General features: G+C 43.5%; 1 protein-coding gene across 1 annotated transcript in view; it reads right to left on the bottom strand.

The window, feature by feature from the left end:
* CACNA1B (calcium voltage-gated channel subunit alpha1 B) overlaps positions 1 to 24,386 on the bottom strand; it is a 491,615-nt gene that overhangs the window by 125,480 nt on the left and 341,749 nt on the right. The window contains exons 19-21 of the mRNA XM_044993192.1: positions 20,651 to 20,757; positions 13,129 to 13,191; positions 850 to 1,671 (exon numbers count right to left, since the gene is read on the bottom strand). Of these exons, the coding sequence (XP_044849127.1) occupies positions 850 to 1,671; positions 13,129 to 13,191; positions 20,651 to 20,757 (992 nt within the window). The remainder of the gene's footprint in view (positions 1 to 849; positions 1,672 to 13,128; positions 13,192 to 20,650; positions 20,758 to 24,386) is intronic.

Genomic DNA, 24,386 nt, shown 5'->3' with positions numbered 1-24,386 from the left:
GGGCAGCCAAGGCAACTAGACACCCCCAACAGGCCCCCAGCCTACACCTCACAACACTGTCGTGACAGTGCTGCAGCCATCAGAGAGACAGAGTGGATGTATACACATTATTCAGGAACAGCTTGGCATTTTCACAGGCTGGGTCCGTGTGAGATGCACAGGGCATGGAACCTGTGCTGGTTTCTGACAATGACTTTCAGGCCACACTCAGCCATCAGCTTTCTGCTCCACCCCAGACATTTCGCCATGAGGAAAGGTGGGAAATCAGTTGGGAAGAGGCAACAGAATTGCTTAGATTGCAAGGCCTTTGGGGCAGGGGCCATCTTTTTGTCTGCGTTTGTACAGCACCTAGCACCTGGGGGTCCTGCTCCATGACTAGGGCACCTACATGCTGCAGTAACACAAATGATAAATAAGAGCAGTAACAATACTATGCTAAGTAAATACTACAATCGTAGTCCAACACACTGTTAAAAGCAACGGGGCTCAATTCATTCTGCTGGCGCAACCATGAACACGTGTGCCATGCTGGGAAGCATGCCAGGAGCAGGGGCCCAATCATGCAACTCTTCATCAACCCTCACTCTGCCAGAGGCCCTAGATGGGGAAAGGCTTAGGCCAGACCAGAGGAGACCAGACCAGACCTAGCTCAACACCACTTCAAGGCAGCACTGACCAGAGGAGCTCTGACCAAATTGTAAAGTTGTCCTGCAGGGAGAACAGCCCCTCTTGGCATGGGGAGGGGTGGCTGTGTCCTCTTGCCTGTGCGGGGGTTCGGCACCCACAGTGCTATTGAGAATGACTGGAGCCCCCCACAGCTGACATGCTGTGTGAGCAGTGCTGACTGACCTGGGCTGATGGTTCTTAAGATCTTTCTCCCCAGCCTCTTCTTCCTTCTCCCCATTCTCCTTCTCCACCGACTCATACGTTGACAGAGGTCTGTGCCGGATCTTGCGTCGTCTGTGAGGCTCTTCCCCATTCTCTCCTTTCAAGCCGGGATCGCTTTCCCGGTTCCCTGACCTTGACCCTCCTCGGTGACGTGAACGCCGCTCGCTTCTGGCACCGTTGGCTGTCCCATTGCCTTCCTTAGCTTGCCGCTCTGCTGAGTGCCGGTGAGGCCGGTGCCGCCGATACTCCTTCTCAGCCCCTTCTTCCACGGAGCCTCGACGATGATGCCTTTTACCCCCTTCCTGGCTTCTGTTGCGCTCGCTTTTTCCTTCCTTGCTGCCCTGTTCTGCCTCTTTGCTGCGGCTCCTGTGCTGCCTGTGCCGTTCCTCCTTATTGTTTGTGCCAGATTCCCCGTTCTCATCCTTGGCCACGTCGCTCTTCTCCTGCTCTCCCATCTTGTCTTTATCCCGATGCCGGTGCTGCTTTCGTGGCACTTCTGCATTGTCGGCAGAGGTGGCCTTGGCCTGCTCAGTCTCCTGAACGTCCACTGGGCTTAGCTTACCGACGTTGTTCCGCCCTTCGGTCCTTGGCTCTACCACCAGAGGCCGATCCAAATGGGTCTTCATGTCTGGCCGGATGTGGAGGGTGGTAGCATAGCGCACCCGCTCCTCTGGATCAAGCTCATTGTACAGAGCCTCGCAGCTGGCCCGGAAATTGTGCATCCGGATCTGGCTGGTCCTCTGTTCCCAAACGGACTTAGATTTGGAGGAGTTCTGCTGTTTGCTGCAGAACAGAGGAGAAAAAAAAGGAGATAGTCAGCATCAGGTCTGGCTCCACTTCTCCAAAAGAAATTTTAAAAGAAACTGTAAATTTCTAGCCAAGACAGGGAATTGTAGGGTTGAGCCAAAGAAAACATAGGGATGAAGATAGAATGACTAGTGGAAAACACATGAGCAGATAAAGCTAGTGGGGTCACCAGAGTGCTAGTGACATCCCCACACACAACTGGTACTATAGGAAAGGGCTATTTTGAGTTCTAAAACATGGCCATCCCATGGTCTAGGGGCGTGTACAATTGGCACAATTAAAGCCACTTCTCCTGAAAACCATTGTAACTCTCCAAATCCTGCCAAATCATCCACTGACTCCCTTCCCTAACCAACAGTCTATCCTTGATCACCAGGACAAGCCTGGGGGGAGAACGACTGAACCTCATAGTGCAACCTGAAGCTCAACAGATTTTGGGTGCTGGGGAACAGAGGCAGGAAGTAGAACCCACAGTCAAGGAGCCCTCACCCAGAATGCCCTGCCCCAGACCCCTCACATTTCAACAAAAAAGGCGGTCATTTGAGACAATCTGAACTGTCCCATTAGTGCTTGGAGGGGAAAGGCAACCTCTGATATATCCAAAATTCAAGGCACACGTCAGTCATTACCAAAGTGGCATTGATCTCAGCTATCACGGGAACAAGTCTGGCAAAGGTGTACATGAGACACATACAGCTAGTCTGCACCCCTGTCAGAAATGGATCTGGAGGGTGATACAACACAGATGGGATGAGGACTTCTTCATAACCACATAACAGCAGCAAACACAGCCTTGCCAATAAGGGCATGCCGATAAGTATTCTGCCTAACCAAGGAGGCAAGGAGACGATGTACTCCTCTTGGCCTTTTTTATTTAAACTGGAAAGTCTAAAGATTTGGGATCCAATTCTGCTCTCATTTGCACCAGTGTAAAACCAGAGTAAGCCCATTGGATTCTGGATTTTACACTGACTTAAATGAGAACAGAACTGGCTCTTGGTTCCTTCACAAAAATCCCCTTGCCAAGAAAGGAAATGATCTCTTCCCTCTCAGACCCCGATCTGCAGCTCTACAGTGTAATCTCAGCTGGGACTTCCCTAGTCAGTCACTGCAGGATGATGAACCCCTGCAATGGAACAGGAGATCTCTGAGGCTGACTGACCGCCTTGGGAGAGGCTGTGGAAATGGGAAACCAGAACTGTTTTCTTTACATTCAGTCGGGTCTGCTCCAGTGACAGAACAAACCATAGTGTGAGTTTATGTGCTCTGACTCAGACTGGCAGTGTCCGTCACCATTCTCAGGCCCTACGGGAAGCAGCGTACAGACGGAGTTAGGTCACGCCACGGGAGATGTCGGAAAAGGTTTGCATCTCAGACATCTGCCATGTTTTACTGAGCGAGGTGTCAGCCAGTTTTACTAAAAGGGGCAAAAACGTATGTAAATATTCACTCAGAGGAGATGAGGACAGTCAGGCAGACGAATCTGCTTTGAGCACAAAATCAGAACGAACACAGCTGATCGCTCAGTTCAAATCGGAAGACTTCTCTTTTCTTGGACGGAGTTTTCTGTAGGGTGAACACAATTTAAGCCAGTAGCCTATCAGCTTAGTGGATCATTTAAAGTACTGTGTGCCCTCAAAAGGAACTAGAAATGGAAAGCATGGAGAGCCCTCCAACTCTTTCCTGTAACAGACAACCCTGAGTGTCTGCCCTAAGATACCCAACTGGCAGAACCCTGCCTCCTTACATGTGCTGGCTGACATGGGAATTTGAGAAGCAAGTGTGGGATACTCGGTATGGCTCATACGCCTGCATTGCTCTCTCAATTCACAGCTATATAACTGCAGCCTCTACAAAAGTAGTTGCATCTTCAAGCAATTCTCACCTGAGGGGCTGGCAATTTTAAGATCAGGACACGCCACCTTCAGGCCCTGCCAGCAGAAGCTTCCCGGGAAAGAGACAGCACCAGAGCATCTCCTGACTGTCTTGGGATGGCTCCACCAGCTTGGGGGCTGCAACCAATGGTCTGGGGTCCCCCAGGACAGCAGGGATAGCTTTAGGGTGATCAGATGTCCCAATTATATAGGGACAGTCCTGATTTTTGGGTCTTTTTCTTATCTAGGCTCCTATTACCCCCCACCACCTGTCCTGATTTTTCACACTTGCTGTCTGGCACTCTAAATGGCTTGTTCTGCTGTGTGCTTGGTCTGGAGATCCTAGAGTTTTGCGGAAGCCCACAAACAGGGTCCTGCTAGGGAGCGGAATCTGTCCTGTGATGCTCAAGCTCAGGGAAAACAGCAAGAAAGCTGGAGCATGATTCGGTGCGTTTCCATGCACTGAGTGTCATTTACTGTGTGCACGCAGCACCATGTTGCTGAGCTGATACTGTTCATTCGATTTTAAAGCCCTTGGGGCAAGGACCATTTTTTCTTCAGCGTCTTGTACAGCACAGAGCATGTTGTCAGCACTAAAATAACACATCGTAATAATGTGTTAATTGAGTGCTGGGTGACAGCCCTAACGCTGATTGATGTGTTCTATCTATCCACAGAACAGAAATAGCTCAGGCAGCAGCACCCGTGCCCTCCCACACACTCCGCCCTTCCAGTGCGCTGCCATCCTGACTTGGCGGGACCACCTCCAGGGGGGAGTTCTGTCTTTGTGACCCATGCAGCCCATGGCCAGTATAGCCGACGATCAATGCGACTGTGGTTGTTATTTGTGATGTAACCTCTCCAACGGCACTTGGATTGAGACCCCCAAACGTATTCCACACAAATTCCTAAAGCACTCAGACCCTGGACAGGGATGCCAGGTAAAAACTTAGACAGACTGAGAGTCATCATCAAGTAGAGACTTCTGATTCCTACCAACCTAGGCTGGATGTGAATCGGTGAATGGCTGTGCCGTTGAGTGGTGTGACTTCCTGCCTGTGTGGCTTATGAAACTTTGAGAACATGCATACGGCCCTCTGAGATTTCAGAGGCTTTCTTTATGGCTCCTACCCAGGTAGATCCCCTAGATGGTGGTGTTTGCAGTAGGTTTTGAGATCTTCCCCTTGTGTCAGTTTCAGGTCAGTGACCTACTAGTGCAGGAAGCATTTGCTCTGGAAATGGCAGCGTGATTTGTTTTTTAGTTGTTTTTCACATGTATTAAGAACACAAAACAGTCATTTAAAAAAATGCAATTATCTCAGAGTTGCAAGGTGTTCCATTGTGTTTGGACTATGGACAACTGAGAGCTGAAGCTGCTGCTAAGAACACACACCATTGGGAACCTGTAGGAGCATAGTAATTTGCATATTAATGAAGTCTATTTTGCAAAATTTGCTTCCTTAACAGGGACAGCAAAATTACAGACTCACCAAACTTTTCAGAATCTATAAATACTGAGGTCACATCATTGACACTGACAGTTAGCAAAGGGTGACACCCACACAAAAAATGCATTGCCAGCCACTAGCTTTTGTTACTAACAAGCCAAAGAGCAAGAGAATTAGTTAGCAGTGAGGTTTGGAAGTAATGATTACGTTTATTTTATGGAATGAAATGGAAAAATAATTAAGCAAAGACACTCTCTGCAAAGTTTGAAGCATGCCCTCAGTTAATCATCACACCCAAACTAGTCAAGAACATCAGGAGCAAGTGATGGTGCATATTTGGGTCCTGGCTGGGAAATGGGAATAAAGAAATAGAATAGTTTGGTCCCTCCAGGAACAGTATTTCGAGCTTTTCAGAGCAAAAGCTCAAGCAGCTGGGGGAATTATGTACTCTGCGTGTCCAGTTAAATTTATCCGATTCTTGCTTTCCACATGTTCTCACAGTAACTGAAATACAGACACATTTGAGTGCTGCTTCTCTGATGTTGTATTTCTCCAGAGAGGAAGGCTTTTGAACTTATTCACCAGACTTATTTATGGCACAATAGCAGTCATCTTAAGACAAAACATAGTATCATTAAACTACCATATGAGGATACAGTTCATGTGCATTGCACACAAAGAATTGCAGAAGAGACGGCGAAAATCTAGCTAATGTACAATTATTCCCTATAACACATTCTCTGGTGCTTTGTCTAGTTCAATTTTAAATGACTCAAGTGATGGGGCTACCACAAAATCCCCTTAGGATACTAAATATAGCATTAGCAGCAGATATTTCTATGTCGGGTGTGAACTAAGCAAAATGGTTCTTTACAATAATAGGTGCAACCAGGAACTCTGTGATCACATCTTTTGTTGGTACTGTTGATCTGGTGCTTTAAATCAACAGTTCTCCATATTATACCTTCTGCAGACCTCCTCATAAGAGGGAAAAAATCGACTCATGAATCCATCTCTCTTCCCCAAACCCCAATGTCCACTGCCTTTATTCTGTTCCCTACCAACAAAGCTCTTCAAATTCTTTATAGTGGTATTGCCAATATACACAGCTTCAGTCCCCCAGGGCCTGACATGACAAAACAGATTGGCAGATATTATGATTAGAGCATTTTAATTGCATAATACCACCAATTCTACTTGGATTCAGAGACTGACTACCAAACAATAAAGCAGTGTCTATAATCAGCTAATTTACATCTCTCGGTACAAAACAGACATTGTGTCAAATAAAACTGATATTAATCTATCAGTTTCCTGACCGGTGACTCCTCTATTTCCTCATTAAAAATAATACAAATGAAATAGCAACCAATCACAATCTAGATTATTCAAGAAAGTACAGTGCATTCCTTTTTGGTATTTTTTTTTAAATCACATTTAAGAACAAGCAACTTTCTTATTGGCTGACGCATTTTTATCACAGCCATTTAGAGTGCTGCTTTATGTAATGGACCATTACCTTCCAGAACAACTCTTTAAAATAAACCACTTGAATAAAAACAAATAATAAATCATACATTGATATCTTTAGGAATTTTACCTGAGTATAGACAGAATAAACAATGTATAAGAACGCCAGAATTTAGTCCTATATGTTTTAGATATCCTAGAAAAGTATTTTCTGATTAGAGCTGATGGGGAATTTTTTGTTGAAATATTTTTTGATGAAAAACGCAATTTCTGCAAAATCAAAATTCAATTTTGCCTAAATGTTCTGATTTTCTATGGGGAAAAATCTAACAAGTATTTCAGTTTGGTTTGAGTTGACTCGAATTGAACCATTTTGGTTTGTTAAATCCAACTCAAACATTTTTGTTCCTGGTGAGTTCAACACTAAATCTCTGCTCGCTCAGCTCCTGCCCTGCCTCTTGGGAGTTGTAGTTTGAGTGTCTATGGGCTCCGCCCTCTGGCTGGACCACGTCTCTCATGATACACAGCTGTCTCCTGCAGGTTGAATTGCCATGGTACATCAAGGGAGTCCTATGACCATGGGACCTCCCAGGAGGTGTTGTCCAGCCATGCCTTCTAAATTATATGAGCATTAGCCCATTGAAAATTATAATTTCTGTTCTGTGAAAAAAATTGATATTGCAACTTTTTGTCCGAATTCAGGACAAAAACAGTTTTTGAACATTCGGATTTGTGACCAGCTTGAATTCTCTATTAAACTCATATTGGAAGCATATAATTGAATTATGAAATGGCTTTAAAATGGTCAACAATGTCAACTTCCTGGATCAATAGAGATCAATAAATACAGGAGTCTGACTTTTAGTATTCTCGTACAAAAATGCTACTTCACTTTCTAGCTCATTGGAAGAAAACAATTAATATGAAAATAGTGGTGGGGAAGGGCACTCATTTGGCTGGTAGTTCTGGGCGCTGGAGTCCTCTGTCCAAACAGCAGTTACAGCCCAAGCACAAATGCTGACTTCTGTCATGCTGCCCTGCCAGCATGTCTTAGCCCTGGCCTGGAGAGTTTGTTCTCCATGGCACGTTCAGTTCTTGGTCTTGCTGCTGCAACTGCCAACAAACATCACATTTTGTGCCAAGTTCTGATAGCAGTTTTTCACAGAAACTAGATATTGGAATGAATCAGCTGAGTTGTCAGAGGTCAACGGAGACCACTACGGTGAATGCGTTAAGTAGTACATTTGCTGTTCTTCACTCTGCTGTCTAGAGGGTGATAAGTCAGCAGGGGTTGGAAGGCTCTGGGGCAATGAGAGGAACTGCCAGATGCTAGAACCTATAAGGTCCATCAGCTGAAGTGGCTTAAACTCTTGCCCTAGGGTCATTGTATACTTAGCACACTTTCAGTACTGTATCAAAACAAGGATTGTTGCACCTCAGCAATCCAATGACCCCCTGCCGGAGAGGATTAAAATAACAACCTACTGGATGATCCAGTCCGTCTCTTACTGACACCTATCCACTGGGAAGAAGAAAGCAAACCTCGACTCATTTCATGCAGGCTATCGAGCAATCTTTAAGATGGTAACAACTTTGGGTGATTCTAGAGCAGGGCTTTTATGGATTGGTAAACTAGAAAGGAAAGCTCTAGTATTTCGTTATCAATTCCCTGAGCCAGCCAGTCTCTCCAGCAATTCCATTTCACAAGAAGCAATAAACCACACTACAGTGCAATTTGCTAGAGCCTCGAACACCAAAATGAATGGTGTCATCCATTGATTTACATCTTCAAACAGCCGAAGTCCTCAAGGCCAAAGCCTGAAGCTCTTTCTCAAGCAGAACTTCTGTTGAAATCAGTAGTTTTGCCCGAGTAAGGAGGACTGCAGGATCTGGATTCAATAAAATGCACCATCATGCATGTGACAGCCTATTGCTCTAATACACAGAGTCTTTTAATTACTCAGTGTCAAATTATATGATCATGAATTAATTTATTAGTATACACTGAAGCCTACTATTTTTAGCAAATTCTAATCTCAAAAAAACTCCAGAAAATATTTATTAGATACCAAGTCACCACACTCATACCATTTTGATTAGATTTCTCTTTAGACCTTGTGATTTTGGTACCATTGGTATACACTGTGATAAAGTAATTGCATACTTAGTAATAAATTACAGGGGTGAAAAATTCTTTACTAAAAGCAAGTTAAAAGTGCACTTTTCAGCCCTGATTCAACAAACAACACATCTAGCTTAAACATATTGAACGATTCCGTGCACAGAAGTCCTCCTAAAGCCAGTCAAATGACATTTCCTTTTCAATGAGTTGTTTTCTCTACATCACTCATTATAATTTCAATAAAGACACTTCAGCAATTATTATGCACAACTGCACAGCCCACACTGGGTTCTGACTTAAATCCCAGTAGGAACTCATAGGTTCTGATAAGAACAAAACAATTTAGTGCAATGAAGCTTTTTGCTGTGAGAATGCAGATAAAACAGAAGACATGGATAGTGAATTCAGGCAGAAGCAAGTGATATGGGTCAACAGTGATTTGGATGGCAAATGAGGACCAGGAGACATTAAAGCTTTTTTATTTCCCTTCTGGATGGGTGCTGCAGAATCATGCAGTTATGGCTTTAACCAGAGACGCAATTGCTCCAAGAACATCAACTTCTTTTAAAGTCAATGGGCACTGACTGCAACCCTGGGTAGAATTTGCCCTAAAGTTTAAATGTGACACAGCAGCAATTATAATTTCCCAGCTAGACTTCCAAGACACCTACAAAGTGTGCCTACTATAGCACTTTAGACTCATGTCCTCCTTTCTTCGCACCCCCTCCATATTATGTGTTTAGATTACCATATGAATCCGCTGCAAAGATGTCCTTTATCACGAGCGCTGTTGTAGCTGTATGTTGAGTAAGTAACAGTGTTCCTTAGTCAAAATTTTCAGCCACTGACTACAATGGGAACCGCGGGTGCTTAGCTCCTCTAAACATCTTATTTAGGTGCCTAAATATGGAGTTAGATGTCTAATCTTATAGGGACCCAGGGTTGAAAATGTTGGCCCTTTCTACAACATGTCTTGAGATCACCCCTTTTTATGTCTGGAATGAGACTGATGCATCATGCGTGCTATTACAAACACATAACTCTAATAAAAAGAGAATCCCAGCCGAGTGAGTAACTACATAGGCTGGGACTCAGTTGCCTATCTTAATATAAACAGAATATGTAAAAAACTGATCATATTTCCTAGATACCTGTGACTGGGGTGATTGAAGGCACTTTGCCTTTGACTTATACCTTAAGTATAAACTGTGTACTTAGCTGTGTGTTAACACTTTCTAAAGCAGCTAGTTGCCAGTTTTCAACAGGCATTTTATGCAAATGATGACTCACTTTTTAGAAGGAAAAAGAATTGTTTGTATATGTGTTTAATTATTTTTCTTTCCCAAGTGAACCAAACATGGATTTTTTTTCGGTTGCAGTGTTTGTACCATAAGTTCATTACGACACGAAGGTTTGAAAATGACATCAGAAGGTGACTCGCCTTAATATCCTTTTTATTAAGAAGCTACCTCAAATATTTTTGTCCTGATTTTCTTGCCACTTACAATTTTCAACTGAACAAATTCCCGTGGGACAAAATTAAACACTGAATACTGAAAAAATATCTAAATTCCAGTGGGAATTTTGTGTGTGTCCATTCAGTAGCCATGGATTCTCAGGGCCTAGTTCTTAGTTATTAAGGCCACTTTCCACTGCTCTCACAATGCAAAGCAGTGTTAAGGTGGAAATAAGTTTTATTTGTACTTTACATGACTAGAGCATGGCTTTAGGGCTTGTTTAAAAATTATTCCCCTTTGTACTAGTATAGTTAAAATGGTTGAATCCCCATAGAGTACATGCAATTATATTGATGTAAAGGTATCTTATACCAGTATAAGTATTTCCACAGGGAAGGAGAATTAGCTACGAGGCACCTTTATACTGGTATAACTGCATCCACACTATGGGGGGGGATTGTAGCGATTTAACTGTTTAAGTAGAAAAACCAACACCTGTAGCTGAAATAGTTATATTGGTGCCAAAACTGTGTGTAGGCCTCAGTATAACTAAGGGTATGTCTACACTACCCGCCGCATCGGCGGGTAGTGAACGATCCATTGGGGATCAATTTATCACGTCTAGTGTAGACACGATAAAATCGATCCCCGATCGCTCTGTCATCAACTCTGGAACTCCACCGTGCGACAGGGGAGTGGTAGCGGTTGACTCGCTGCCGTCCTCACGGCCAGGTAAATCGACCTAAGATATACTGACTTCAGCTACGCTATTTGCGTAGCTGAAGTTGCGTATCTTAGGTCGACTCCCCGCCCAGTGTATATCAAGCCTTGAGAATCAGGTCCTTCACGTTTAGGTACAGAGGGGATTTTATTGGTACAAACTGGATCCTGGAAATCCAACAGTAACATGTAGCGAGTGACAGGGCCGGCTCCAGCTTTTTGCCGCCCCAAGCGGTGAAGCAGAAAAAAAACCCCCAAAAGCTCCGATCAGCGGCACTTTGGCGGCAGCTCAGCCGTGCCGCTTCGTTCTTCGGTGGCAATTCGGCGGCGGGTCCTTCGCTCCCTCTCTTCCTCTTCGGCGGCACTTCAGCGGCAGCTCAAAGAGGAAGAGAAGGACTGAGGGATCCACCGTCGAATTACCGCCAAAGACCCGGATGTGCCACCCCTTTCTATTGGCCGCCCCAAGCACCTGCTTCCTGTGCTGGTGCCTGGAGCTGGCCCTGGCGAGTGATAGCTACCTATGGGATCCAGTGAACTGTTTAGCCAAACAAGTATTTGGCTGGGGAAAACACTGCAGATATGCATAGAGAAAGAAATGCAGACTTAGCTAAACTTTCAAAATTCTAGATCTGCCTTACACACAATGAGCCTGATTCACATTTATTGCTCTGGTAGTGTGAAGGGGCCTTAATGTGGATATAAACTATATCTGCACCTGCTTTAAGGCTCCACTACATGACTGGACAGGTGTGAAGTGGCTTTAGGGTCAATGATACTCACGTGATTTGTGTACTTGTCATTCAGATTCAGTTTTTTAAAAGCGCAGTCTGTCCCTGTCTCCACACAATGGGCAATATGGGTCAGATTCAAAGATAACGGGCCTGGTTCCCATTAACATGAAAGCTGCTTTACACTGCTCTGGTGCAGTTTTAACTTACGCTGCTGGAGTAAAGTCCCACACCAGCAGAGAATCAGGCATAGACTCAATTCACCACATCCCCGTCTCTGCCAAACCTCCGCCTTTCTTCTCCCTTCCACCTGCCTCCCCTTATCCTGCAAGAGGCTTCCAGTGTACTAAGCAACAGGCAGACATCGCAACTGGTGCAGGAGGCAGCACAGTCCTCTCCACCAACTTTGCACCAACAGAGATTCCCTCTACATAGGGGGAATTTTCCAGCATGGCACAAAGTGAACAGAGATTGGAGAAACCAGTCCAAACATCTCTAAGTTGTCCCGGGGCAAAACCAGACCTGAGATGCCACTCAGAATCAGGGAGTTGGAGGAAGGGGCAGAAAGGAGGTGGAAAGCCTTCTGTTTCCCAACTGCTCAGGCGCGCTGAGCCCTACTATGATGCACCTGAGGATCTGGCTATTCGGGTCTGAACTGCACTAACTTGTCTTCCCAAGAGCATTACACCGTAGAAAAGTAACACAAAATGATAAAAGTATAATATAAGCAAAGACACTCAATGAGTTGATGACAAACGTCACTGCATGATGTGGAAGGGATCAAAGGTATTTTCTACAAACCTGCAACATGCACCTTTGAAGCCTACTCATGATTCACAATGAGTCCCGGAGAGGGTGGGATTTTTAATGGGAAGTGGGTGGAATGGTTGAAGGGTCTACCACTGTGTTTGCAAAATTCTAGGATACATTGGAGCTTTAAACTCATACCCCAGGAGGGGGTGGAGGAGTGTGTCTGCTCATCATAACAAATTTCCAAGGGTTATTTAGGCAGAGTTTTCAAACACTGTCCCATTTGAGTTCTGTTTCCAGAAGCTGGCTCCCTTTGAAACTCTCCCCTTCTAGCTTTCATTTTAAAGAGCACGCTCATGGTGGGGCCCCATTCTCCTCCTGAACCAAAAGTGCAAACACTGGTGGAACATCAAAACCATTAGCCCAGTGTCTAAATAACACAGAGGGGAAAAAATATAAGTGAGAACACGACAGGGCACAAAACAAGAGAAGAGGGCAAGGAAGAAAGTAAGAGGGAAAGGAAAGGAAAACTGCTAAGTAAGGAAAGGACAAAGAGAAGGGCTGAACGAAGAAAAGGGAAAAAGAAAAAAAAAAAGGAAAGAAGCGGAGGAATTCACACCCAATGTGCAAAACACTACAGAGTTGCTCACGCCCAAATCACAAGCATTATATGACACGGCTGTACACCTTCCAGTCCTTCCACCGTATGTTGGCCTGGAGGTTTTCCACAATGACGTGAATGACTTTTGGAAAAAACAAGGGAAGGGGGAAGGCATCAGGAGGGTGGGAAGCAGGGAGGTTTATAAATATATAGCTATATATCATAAATCCATTTACTGAATATTGTAACAGAGAGCAACTCACGGTGAATTTACGCTGGAGACTGACGAGCTGCGAGATACAGTACCTCGAGTTTGCTTTACAAAACTGCACATGCAAAAAACAAAAAACAAAAAACAAAAAAAAGGTGAGAAAATAAAGGAGAGAAGAGAAACTATAAAAGACATCGGGAGGAGACTCAAAGAGGCTGTGTCCTATCGAATGCAGGCTGCAGCGTGCATCTTGGAAGGAGCCCAGGCAAGCTTCAGAAAGTGTGGAAGCCACAGAGACATCGTCTTCTAGTTAAAAGGAAAACAACTGGAAAATCAAACCGGAACCAAAAGAAAATATAAAAAGGTGAACCAAAAGACACAAGATGATAGTAAGACTTTATGCTGCAATATGCAGTACTCACATAGTCAGAGTCCTCTGCACAAGCTACCTTCAGGGCCCCAGAGCAGAGGTCTTTGTAGCAATAGGTGGAGTTTGCATTTACAGCATGTACTGCAATGATTCATTTCCAACTAAGAGAAGGACACAAGGCCACCAATTCCAACTCAGGTTATCGCAGCACCCCTGGGGTAGGGAAAAAGGGGCCTAGCCCTGAGGATATACCAGGGGTCGGCAACCTTTCAGAAGTGCTGTGCCAAGTCTTCATTTATTCACTCTGATTTAAGGTTTCGCGTGCCAGTCAGACATTTTCACATTTCTAGAAGGTCTCTTTCTATAAAAGTCTAATATATATAACTAAACTATTGCTGTATGTAAAGTAAATAAGGTTTTTAAAATGTTGAAGAAGCTTCATTTAAAACTAAATTAAAATGCAGAGCCCCCCGGACCGGTGGCCAGGACCCAGGCAGTGTGAGTGCCACTGAAAATCAGCCGCCTTCGGCACCCGTGCCATAGGTTGCCTACCCCTGGGATATACCATCCGCATGGGCAACAGGAAGCATGTCTGTGTCTCAAACACAGAAATAAAGAGGCATTTGTTCACATTTTATTTGGTAGATTTGCCTCCATTTAACACATGTGACTGCCTAACCGGGGTGGGGGTGGATTTGACAGATTCGGGGGCAGTTTCTGCCTGGTCCAGCACTTAAAGGGAGACTTAGTTCTAATTTTAAAAATAATTCTATATATTTGGTTTCTGCAACATTACATTGTCTATAGACCCCTCCCAGGAGGTGGAAAATATAACCCGCCCTCTTTCTGAATTTACCACTTTCAGTTTAAACACCGATTTATTTCCATTGGCTTTTTGTGGGGTTTATTTAGCTAACAGCTGGTACGATAAAGCCAGAAGGCCCAGCTGATGGGATATTGCCCCTGGGAAGGAGATGCGGTTGGAGGGGGGAAAGCAGGATGAACTGGTGGAATTTTAAATATATACATTACAAACCCACAGCATATTAAGTAACAATGTATTATAAAATTAAAAGTAGACCAAGGTGAAGTGTATGTATATAGGGGATTGGATAGCTTGTGGGAGGGAGCAATCATTAAAGACACTTACTTGGCTTTGCTTGGAATCAATGGTCTTGGGGAGCAATCATATGGTTATTTTGCCGTAACTTCATTATTAGTACATTTTATACTGCAAACAGGAGCGTTTTTGACCCTTCGGTGCTGGCACGCTACGTTTTTAAAGGGAAATTATTGTTATGGGGTCACCAAAGCTGGTACTCCTTTATTTCTTGATTTGGCTGGACGCTGCATCCACAGGATGTTAAGTGAAGCTCCCAGCAAGGATCCTACAATTGCATAAACGTCTAAAGTATGGGTAGAATGGCCTGAGAAAACTAGGTGGAAAACTCATGATAGCAGAGAATGTACCAGTCATGGCTTAACCCATCAGAGATTCCGGGAAAGGGGAACCAGCACTGGCAAAGGTGTCTGTGGAGGCACAGGGGCAAACTGAAGCATTTTATTGCTTAAAGCACGTCTCAAAATCCCTTGTGCTTATCATCATATTCCTCATTGCCTCATTTGGTCCGGTGCAGGATGAAGGCTCCGCCATAATGCCGCCAAACATCCCTGTACTTGGCCAAACATGACTACACAAGTCCTGCAAAAGGGCTCTCAGAGGTCCATTTCTCTGTCTTCATTGCTGGGATCCCTGTTCTGCAACACCCGCCAGCTAATTTCATACTGAAATCCCACTGTGTAGACTCATAGGGCAAAGACAGCCTCCTTTTTCAAAGCGAAGTGGAGGAGGTATTTGAGCTTTGCTTGCTGCTACTTACCATGAGATAGAGAGAGAGAGAGAGAGAGAGAGAGACACACACACACAGACAGACAGACAGTGTCTTTCTGGGCAGCTGTTTGCTGATTCACAGTTACATGACAAAAAGAGCAAAAAAGCAAACTAACAGGAAGTCACAGTACCCCACACACCAGCACATTCAGGGAGCAGGAAGAGGGAAGAAACGACAAGCCAGCAAGATAAAAGGAACGCCTCTTCTAGTCTGTACGTCATTGTACACAGAACTTTTTATTTGCTAGTTATTCAGGCATATTTCTTGCAGGGTTCTATTGGTTACCAACAGCCAGGCCCAACGACGACTGTAGGACAGACCACAGAGTTCCAGAGACACGAGGAAATAAAACAACCCGCCCAGACCTTCATCCCCAAACCTGTACAAAAGGGACAGATGACCACTAAGAAGTGTGTGTGAAAGATGGAAGTGCGCTACGGCACCTGCTCTTTCATGTACTGGCTTTGGTATTTTAACATCACGTCTTTTTATTTCTGTACCAATTTATGATGAGTTGGCAGCACCCTTGGGTCAGGGCTAGCAATGCAATTGGTAGGGTTTACCTGTGAGCAGGAGGTCTGAGCTGAGCACACAAGTAAAATGCCTTAAGCAACTGCATAAGGGACCAGCAAAAACCAGTCACCTAACAGAGTGGGTTGTTAACTGGAAAACACATGGAGTCATTTCAAGTGGTCGATCACATGGTCAGTCCTAGAGACAGCTCTTAGTGTGGGGTCTGGCCCGTATATTCTGCCACAAGGAGGAACTGTCTCCTTATCACTCCATACAGGGTTACAGCCATCATATCTGGGGATTCCCTCGCCCATCAAAATCTCCAGCTGGAGACCTATTGTACAGCATGTTATGCTTAGACTCTTGGAAGCCAGCTACAACTCAAAACCATTGGAAAAAAAAAATCACTCAGTGTGACACCTTAGGCACAACTATTTTGCAGGTTGTTATAAATTTAGTAATTTGGCTGTTGCTGCTGCTGCAGTTGCTGTTTTAAGACTTTCCCCAAGAAGAGTTTGAGGCAGACCCATTGGAAACACAAAGGTTATTTATTTTAAACACAAGTTCTGCATCAGTAGCCTCTGAGCGCCAGTGGTGAAGCGTGGGGCTTCAGATTCCTTTATGAGTCATCACTTGTATGGTCAACTGAACTGCGAAGAGAGCTGGGGTGTGCTTTTGTTTAATGCAGCCCCTTTTGTACATGACATTGGTGCATCTCTCTGGCTGGGAAAGAAGAGGTGGAGGGGGAACTCAAAGGTGTGGTGTTTGGGACTGAAGGTTTGTGAAATAGCAAACTTAACTACAAAAAATTACATTTCAAAATAGGGGCGTTGTGCCTTAATCCTCAATCCTGATGTGATGCACTTCTCTGGTGCCTCTCACGTAAGGACTCAAAGTGCTTTACACATTGACCAATGGAGCCTCACGCTCCACAAAGTTAATAAGTCATCACCCTGTTTTCCCCACCGAGACATAGAAAAGTTAAATGAGTTGCCCCAACTCCCATCGTGAGTTAGTGGCAGAGCAAGAAACAAAGCACTGATTCCTGCCTCCCAGTAACTTCTTCTATCAGCTAATGAACTCTACAATTAAAGGGGAATTCCCCTAAGATGGGCTTCCCCCTCTCTCCTCCATTTTCGCCAGCAAGGAAACTGCACCAATGGCTTGTTGTCAAGTCCCATCTGTTATTACAATACCTCAGTTCACGAGGCCGAGCAATTTAAATGCTATACGAAACAGAGGTTTTCAAAGGACAACTCTGGGTAAGCTGAACAAACCCAAACTCACCTCAAGAAACAATAAAGCAAGGAAAACGCTAAACGGAAAAAAAAAATCACAAAACCAGAATGAAAATAATGAGCTAAAACTAAAATGTCAAACAAACATCTTGTTTTAAAACAAACATCGCAACAGAAAAATGTCCCATATCAGCTTCAATCCTGAAAAAGAAAATAAAAAGCCTATTCAGGATAGATTTCACCAGGTTAAAAAAACCAAGTCATGGCCAAATCAATCCACTCCTATTAGCCCTTTTTATGGAGTAGAAGTTGAACCACTGACATCCTTAAAGATCAACAAACCACGAGCTACAATAGCTTACTTCATTGCCTCTCCCAGTTATAGATGCAGTATTATAATATAGCACCTTCTGAGTCCGTTCTGAGATGGATGAGATCCTTACTTGGCTGCAAAGATCAATAAATTATTAAAACAGTTTCAAGGTTCAGTAGTAAGACTTTACCGTCTACCAACCAAAAAATAATCCTTGTTCGCACTGAATCCTATGCATCTGCAAAATTCTAAGATATCACTTAATACACTGAAATTAGGTTGACCTACTAAAGAAGCAACTAACTTTTGTAGCCTAGAAAGCAAGTTCCAGAACTGATTCAGTAAGCTGAATTCTTCCTGGAGCTTAGCTGTTGTTAAATGAGGTTATTTTCCATAGCAGAGCAAAAGGACAAGTTCAGACAATCACAGGCATATGGATACACATGAACACGTCCACATACAAACAAATGCACAGTATATACACATCACAGTAATGCATGAGGATGGAAAACTTGGGTACGCTGCCTCCCACTCTAGTGTAAATGCACGATAAGGAGTTTCCCAAATGTAGACTTCGATCAGATGAGGAAATAGGAGTGAAGAGGATTAGATGAAGGGGTGCAGGATTTGCTCCCACTTATAGAACAAATGTTACAAAACTGACAAGAAATAGAAGCAAAGTAGCAATTACAGTATCTTACTGTTTAAACACAAGGGAGGGAAAATAAAAATGACTTTTTACCAGACTGAGCACCAGAATGGTTTTGCCACCTGTGTAGGTTCTAGGAACCCAAAGGACAGGTCCACCAAATTAATAACAAACCATATTAAGAGTCACACTACGATGTTCATTGAGAACCATTCTGCTAACATGAACAACATTACTAAGAAAATACTTGAACCACAACGCTCTCTCTACAGAACACTGAAAGAAAGAGAGAGTTATTTTAGTTGACACAGGCAGAGGGACTTTTGAAATACATTTTCATAATATTGGTTTATACTCAGGTCATCAGTTATGACAGAAATTCATTTTAAAATATGCTTTTTGAAAAGTAAATTTAAAAATAAGAGAACAAAATAAAATAAAGCCTTTTTAAAAAAAAGGCTTATTAAAATTATAAACACAAATTTAAAAAAAAAAATTCAGTGTGGATAGATTTATACATCACTCATATCTCTGTTACATCCATCTATTAAACCATCTGTCTGTCACCAACCAACAATCCATCCATCCACACATCTACTTACCTTCTAACCACTAATTTGTCCTTCTGTCTATGTTTATTCATTCAGTCACCCATCTATTTATTCTTCAGTCTTTCTCCCAACCTAATATCACTCACTCACACATGCAAGTAAATCACAGTAGCCTTGTACGTATCTCATGCTTCTGTTCAGCAGATACAACTTGTCTAGAAACACACTGTTGAAAGAATAAATTCTACATTTCCAAATGTGGCCTCTAGTATTGCAAGCACAATTTTGCTACTGCTGTTAAATGTGGAAACAACTAATTGCACCTGCAACTGCATTCATTTTATAAGCCTAACCACCAAAATGTACCTACAAATCAGGCACACAGGTGTCTGAACAGATATAACTGTAGACACAACAAATAGTAACTTGCAATTTTGCACTTACATGTAACTGTAGTCACAAAATGGATCATGTGATATCAAAAATCAGATTAAAGCCTGATGAAAAATCAGGGACTAAAACTATTGTCGGTAACTAAGAATCTGGGGTGAAATCCTGGGCCCATTAAAGTCAGTGGGAGTTTGGGGTTCTAAGTAATCTTTACATATACAATCATTTTATAATAATAATAGAATAAACAATGCCATCTTACATTCTAAAATTACAGTACACACAAGTACATCAAAGAATAAGAGTAACTTTTCTCATGTGATTTCTTTTTGAGGCTGGCAAATCATTATAACAGGAGAATGATCTATAATTCTAACCACATATGTATTCTACAAATATGAATTGCAAAAAATGCTAAACAGATTAAGAATATTCTTTTCTTCTTTTCCAATTTAGTGAACAAGTTTCATTTGCGCCATTGTTTCTGAAATAACATGATTCTAGATTAAATACACACTAATGAAGGCCTCATGAGATGGATTTACATTGGGGAAAATATATTAGAAAATTGTTCACTTAAATAGGGTTCTCTCTGGACGACAGACATTTTGGAACACACCTGGACAGGAAATTATTCTAAATAAGTTTAGGCTTCCCTGCTCCTTGGAGTCATTTCCAACTGCCCCTTTCTGAGGACTGGAGGCTGTCGAGAAATACTTGCAGCTCCCAGCAAACAGCAGGGCAGTACTTTTGACACAAAGGCACTCAAACTTCCCCATGGAATTGCATAAATTGAATAATTGTGTGTGTCAATCAGTACATTTCAAAATGTGTTCATTTTCAAACACAGGCTTCCTAAGAAGCACATGCAAAATGTGCAAACAAGCAATTGTGTGTACTGAATTAAGTCCTTACCCTATGGTGGCAAAACTCCCACTGACCTCAAAGACCTCAGCACATGTCTGAAAATTACTGATTTCCACCTGCCTATGCATGTTCTGCAGGAGAAGCTGAGATTCATATACTTGAAAAGCTGGCCCCAACAGTAATATTTTCTAAGCATTCTTCCAAAGGGAGATCACACAAGCACACCCACTTCCAAGCACAAAGCCTACATTTGCATGTGCAAGATGATACTTCTGAATGTGAACCAGGTGTATAGGAGTGCCTGTTCACATGTGCAATGTCCCATTTTGCACACTCAAATGGCATGCAAAGCCACTATTGTGTCTGAAATTCAGGAGGTGGTCTTTACAATTCAGTTATCAAAGCATAGATTATTGTGTTTAAACTATATTTTATGTGTCATACACACGCATCTTCAGAACGAAAGTCTGAAGTGAAATGATAACAGTTCACCTGGTGAAGTCTTTCCTAGGACAACTTAAAAATTCTCTAAAATGCATTTCTTTTCCGGTGATGCGGAGACAATGACATTTCAAAGAAAAACAAACTAAATGCAAAGGTACCAAATAAAACACAAAACCAAGTGATCGACACTGAAGTATTCAAATCAACCTACAGCCCTTGTTAGTCCTTCATATTGTACATCAGAGTTCCTGTGCCCTATGAGTTGCTACAATGGAACAGATATATACTCAGTCTGAAGAACAGAAACAAAGTGATAAAAGTTCCCAGATAATAAAAATTACGCTTACGCTGCTACGGAAATATTAGCTGCAGACATGGGACTGACTTCTGCTACCTCCTTGGCCTTCTGGAGTGCAAGCTTTTGATTAGTAGCCTCTTCCATTTCCTCTTCATCCTGTTTCCGAAATCAAGACAAATCCAGGGTTACATCACTCATCGTTTAGTTAAAGACCTAGGATGAAAATCAACTGAACTCATAAATGGCCACAAGTGATACACAACTGTCACAACACTTTTTAACTAGGTAACAGTGAAACACTCTGAAACACTGCATTCAGTTTTTGTTAAAGAACACAACTGCATGATTTGTTACAGCATATTTTCCTCAGCAGGGCCCATGGGCTTCACCTGTCTAGTGCCATATTAGCAAGTTAAGCGGAGTCTGAAGGCCTCAACTACTCTGCATAAAATGGAGCTGATGGCAGCTGCCCTCATCTTTAATACAGTGGCAAAGTCTGTCAAGATTGGAAATCCTACAATGCAAGGTTCTGTGTGGTTCCTTCTGCTTAGGTTCCTTCCACTCAGACCAATAGGGAGAACTGCATGCTGGGTGGAATCTTCAGTCTCTGAGAGCATCTTCTGATACCTCTTCTCATCATAATCAGGCAACACATGCCACAACGTGGAAAGAGAATATATAAGAGCATGACATTTTGGGTGTAAAATAAGGCCACGTTCCATTGATTAGACTGAAAGTATTTTTTCTTAAAACAAATAATGTACCAGAGGACCTGAATCTTAACTGATTCACACCAATTTTAGATGGGTGTAACTCCACTGATTTCAACTGAGTTATTTCAGATTTACCCTAGTGGTCCTGAAATCGGAAGCCATATTAAATTACAGTTATGGCCAGAAAGATGCTCATGTAAACATAGCTCCTTCTTACTCAGCAGATTAGAAGTTTGCAACCTGACCTGAACTCGACGGGACCCAAATACCAGGGTTGGGTTAAATGACCCTGTTCGGGTTTGGGTCAGGTAGTCTCCGATCACCTCCTCGGGCCCAGGACTTTGTGAAGGGGTGGCTGCATGCCCCACTCTTTCCAGCCACCACCGTCTTGCTGCGCTCTGTGTGCTGCCGAGCGTGAGGAGCTGTGGCTCATGGTCTCCCAGTTGCTGCGCCAACCCCCTGGACAGCAGGCAGCAGGAGGCAGATGGAACGCAATCACGGGGCATGAGGAGTGGGAAGCCCCCACCAGGTAAAGCCCCAAGGATGAGGTGGCAGCAGTGCTGACACAGGTTCAGGGGGAAGTGTTGGGTTTGGGTCAGGTCTGAAAACAACTTGACTCTCTCAGGCTCTAGTCAGGTCAGGTCAGGCTTTAAAACTAGGCCCAAGCAGACGTCTACAGCAGGTCTGTTCCATGTGTGCCTTGAGAAACACATCAGCTGACTCTTCCAAAAAAACCCATAACCGTTGTCTGCGTTTGCCACTCCTGCTGGCCTTGCAGGACGCATACAGTTGAAGAAGCATGATCTACTGTGTTCTAGCTAGTGTACCATCAACACCATTGTTTCGTTCTGACTGCTGAATCTTTATTTCTGATGGTGAGCCATGGAAACAAAGAACCCGTCTGGGCTCAGATCCCAAGGCCGGCCTTTCCAACCTTCAAACTAGTCAAATTTGTCAGGGAAATTATGGAGAGATAAACATGGAACCCTACAATGCCACTTTTAACCTCACTACTCTGAGTATAATCACTCTTCCAAGATGAGGGCAGTTATAGACGACACAGTAGCACTCTGTAGGATGCTATTTGACCACCTCCTGCTGCTGAGGATTAGCTTTGTGAGATATTAACTAGTGCATAGCCTCCACATGGATTTCTCCACCCTGGAATAGTATAGGCAAGAACAAGTAACTGGCCTGAATTTAATAGTATTTGATCAGATTTAACTCACTTTGAAATTGGTTTCCTTTTCTTTCCTCTTTTCAAGGGGAAAAAATGACAGTGAATTATAGATGAGGAAAAAAACCCTCTGCCATTAGGCTTTCAAGCTTGCTTTTTTCTCTCCAGATATTAGTACATCTATAATGAGCAAATCCTCATTGCAGTTAAAGAAGGAATCCAAGCCAGGCCAAGACGAAAACGCTCCATTAAACAATTATACAAAGTCAATGTTTCTCAGCTGCCAACTTCCAGTACATTTATCAATCACTTGAGACTCTTACTGTAAGTCAAATGTATATTTTTATTCTGCAGAATATGAATCCTAAAATCTGAAAGAGCTGCAATTTGACAAAGGTTTGACTGTTTTGTTTTTATGGGCTGGGGTTCTCTGATTGTCTCTTCTCCCAAGTTCTAGCCAGCTTTAATACGATCACAAAGGTTTAAATGTTGTCATTGGCTTTTTTTTAAATATCTCATTCACTGAACATAAACCTTAGAAAGTAGATTACATTTCCTGCTTCTAAGCCACTCTTAACTGCAGCACAACATTTTGATAAGACTCTGTAGCTCAAGAAAACTGCTATTGTATTTACAAATTTAGCAAATACATAACTTAGAACAACTGCAGTGTTTAGCAGACAAGCGTTTCATAATAAAATAAACACGATAATAGTTCTGTAGCACCTTCTATCCAGGGGTCTCAAAGCACTATACACATATTAATTAAACTTCTGTCTTACAGTTAAATTGTAAGCTCTCTTTGAGGCAGAGAGAGAGAGCCTGTGTTTGTACAGTGTGTATCATAGTGGGTCGTGTGCACGAGTGGGGCTGACAGTTGCTACTGCAATACAAATCCAATATTACTACTACTAACAACAGCAGCAGCCGCTGCCGCCGCCCTGGGTCATACACCTCTATCAGTAGCCTCATTTTACAGAAGGGAAAGCAGATAGGAAGATTAGTGATTTGCTTGGGGATACTTTAGTGGGTCTGAACAGAACCCAGCATCCCTGTCTCCCAGTCCTGGGCTCTAACCACTTCCTTCCCTGAAGCTGATATCTAGTCCATGATCCCTACACTGGAACATGCATCTGATCAATGGATGAAAACTTTGATATGAATGCTCAGGATTACCATCATTAAGGTTAAGATTATGTCACGGAGGTCATAAGAACATAAGAAACAGCCATACTGGGTGAGACCAAAGGTCCATCCGCCAGTAGCCTGTCTTCTGACAGTGGTCAATGTCAGATGCTTCAGAGGGAATGAACAGAACAGGTAATCATCAAGTGATCCATCCTCTGTCACCCATTCCCAGCTTTCAGAATCCGTGAGTACCAGAGCCCTCAGTGACATTTTCCACTTCAGCTCTGGGGCCAGTAGGGCTGGCGCTGTCAGCCAGCAGGGACCCCAGAGCTCTCAGCCACCATGGGCGGTGGAGGGACCCTAGATCTCTGAGCTGCTGTGGATGCCTGGGAGACCCCGGAGTCGCAACAGCGGTAGGGGCTGGACCCTCTCCCGAGTCCCTCCCCATTCTGCAGAGTTATTTTTAGTAAAAATCAGGAACAGGTCATGGGGCTTCCATGAATTTTTGTTTATTAATTTTTAGTGACCTGTCTGTGACTTTTACTAAAAATAACTGCTCAAGGTGGAGGCGAAGGTAGCCCCTTGCCCGTGTCCCAGGCCCCCCGTCCAGGGCAGGTGGAGGGACCCAGGCTCCCCACAGCTGCCTGTGCAGCTCTCCCCGACCCAGCTCTGGCTGGGGTTGCGGGGAGCCTCGGAGCCGGGCGGGCAGCTGTGGGGAGCCATAGGGGACCCTCTACCTGAACGCAGTGCGGGGGGCCCAAGCAGCC

Source organism: Mauremys mutica, chromosome 18 (assembly GCF_020497125.1).
Source record: "Mauremys mutica isolate MM-2020 ecotype Southern chromosome 18, ASM2049712v1, whole genome shotgun sequence".
NCBI classification, from domain to species: Eukaryota; Metazoa; Chordata; order Testudines; family Geoemydidae; genus Mauremys; species Mauremys mutica.
The sequence above is the reverse complement of the archived record's forward strand: the minus strand, read 5'-3'. Positions and strand labels throughout refer to the sequence as shown.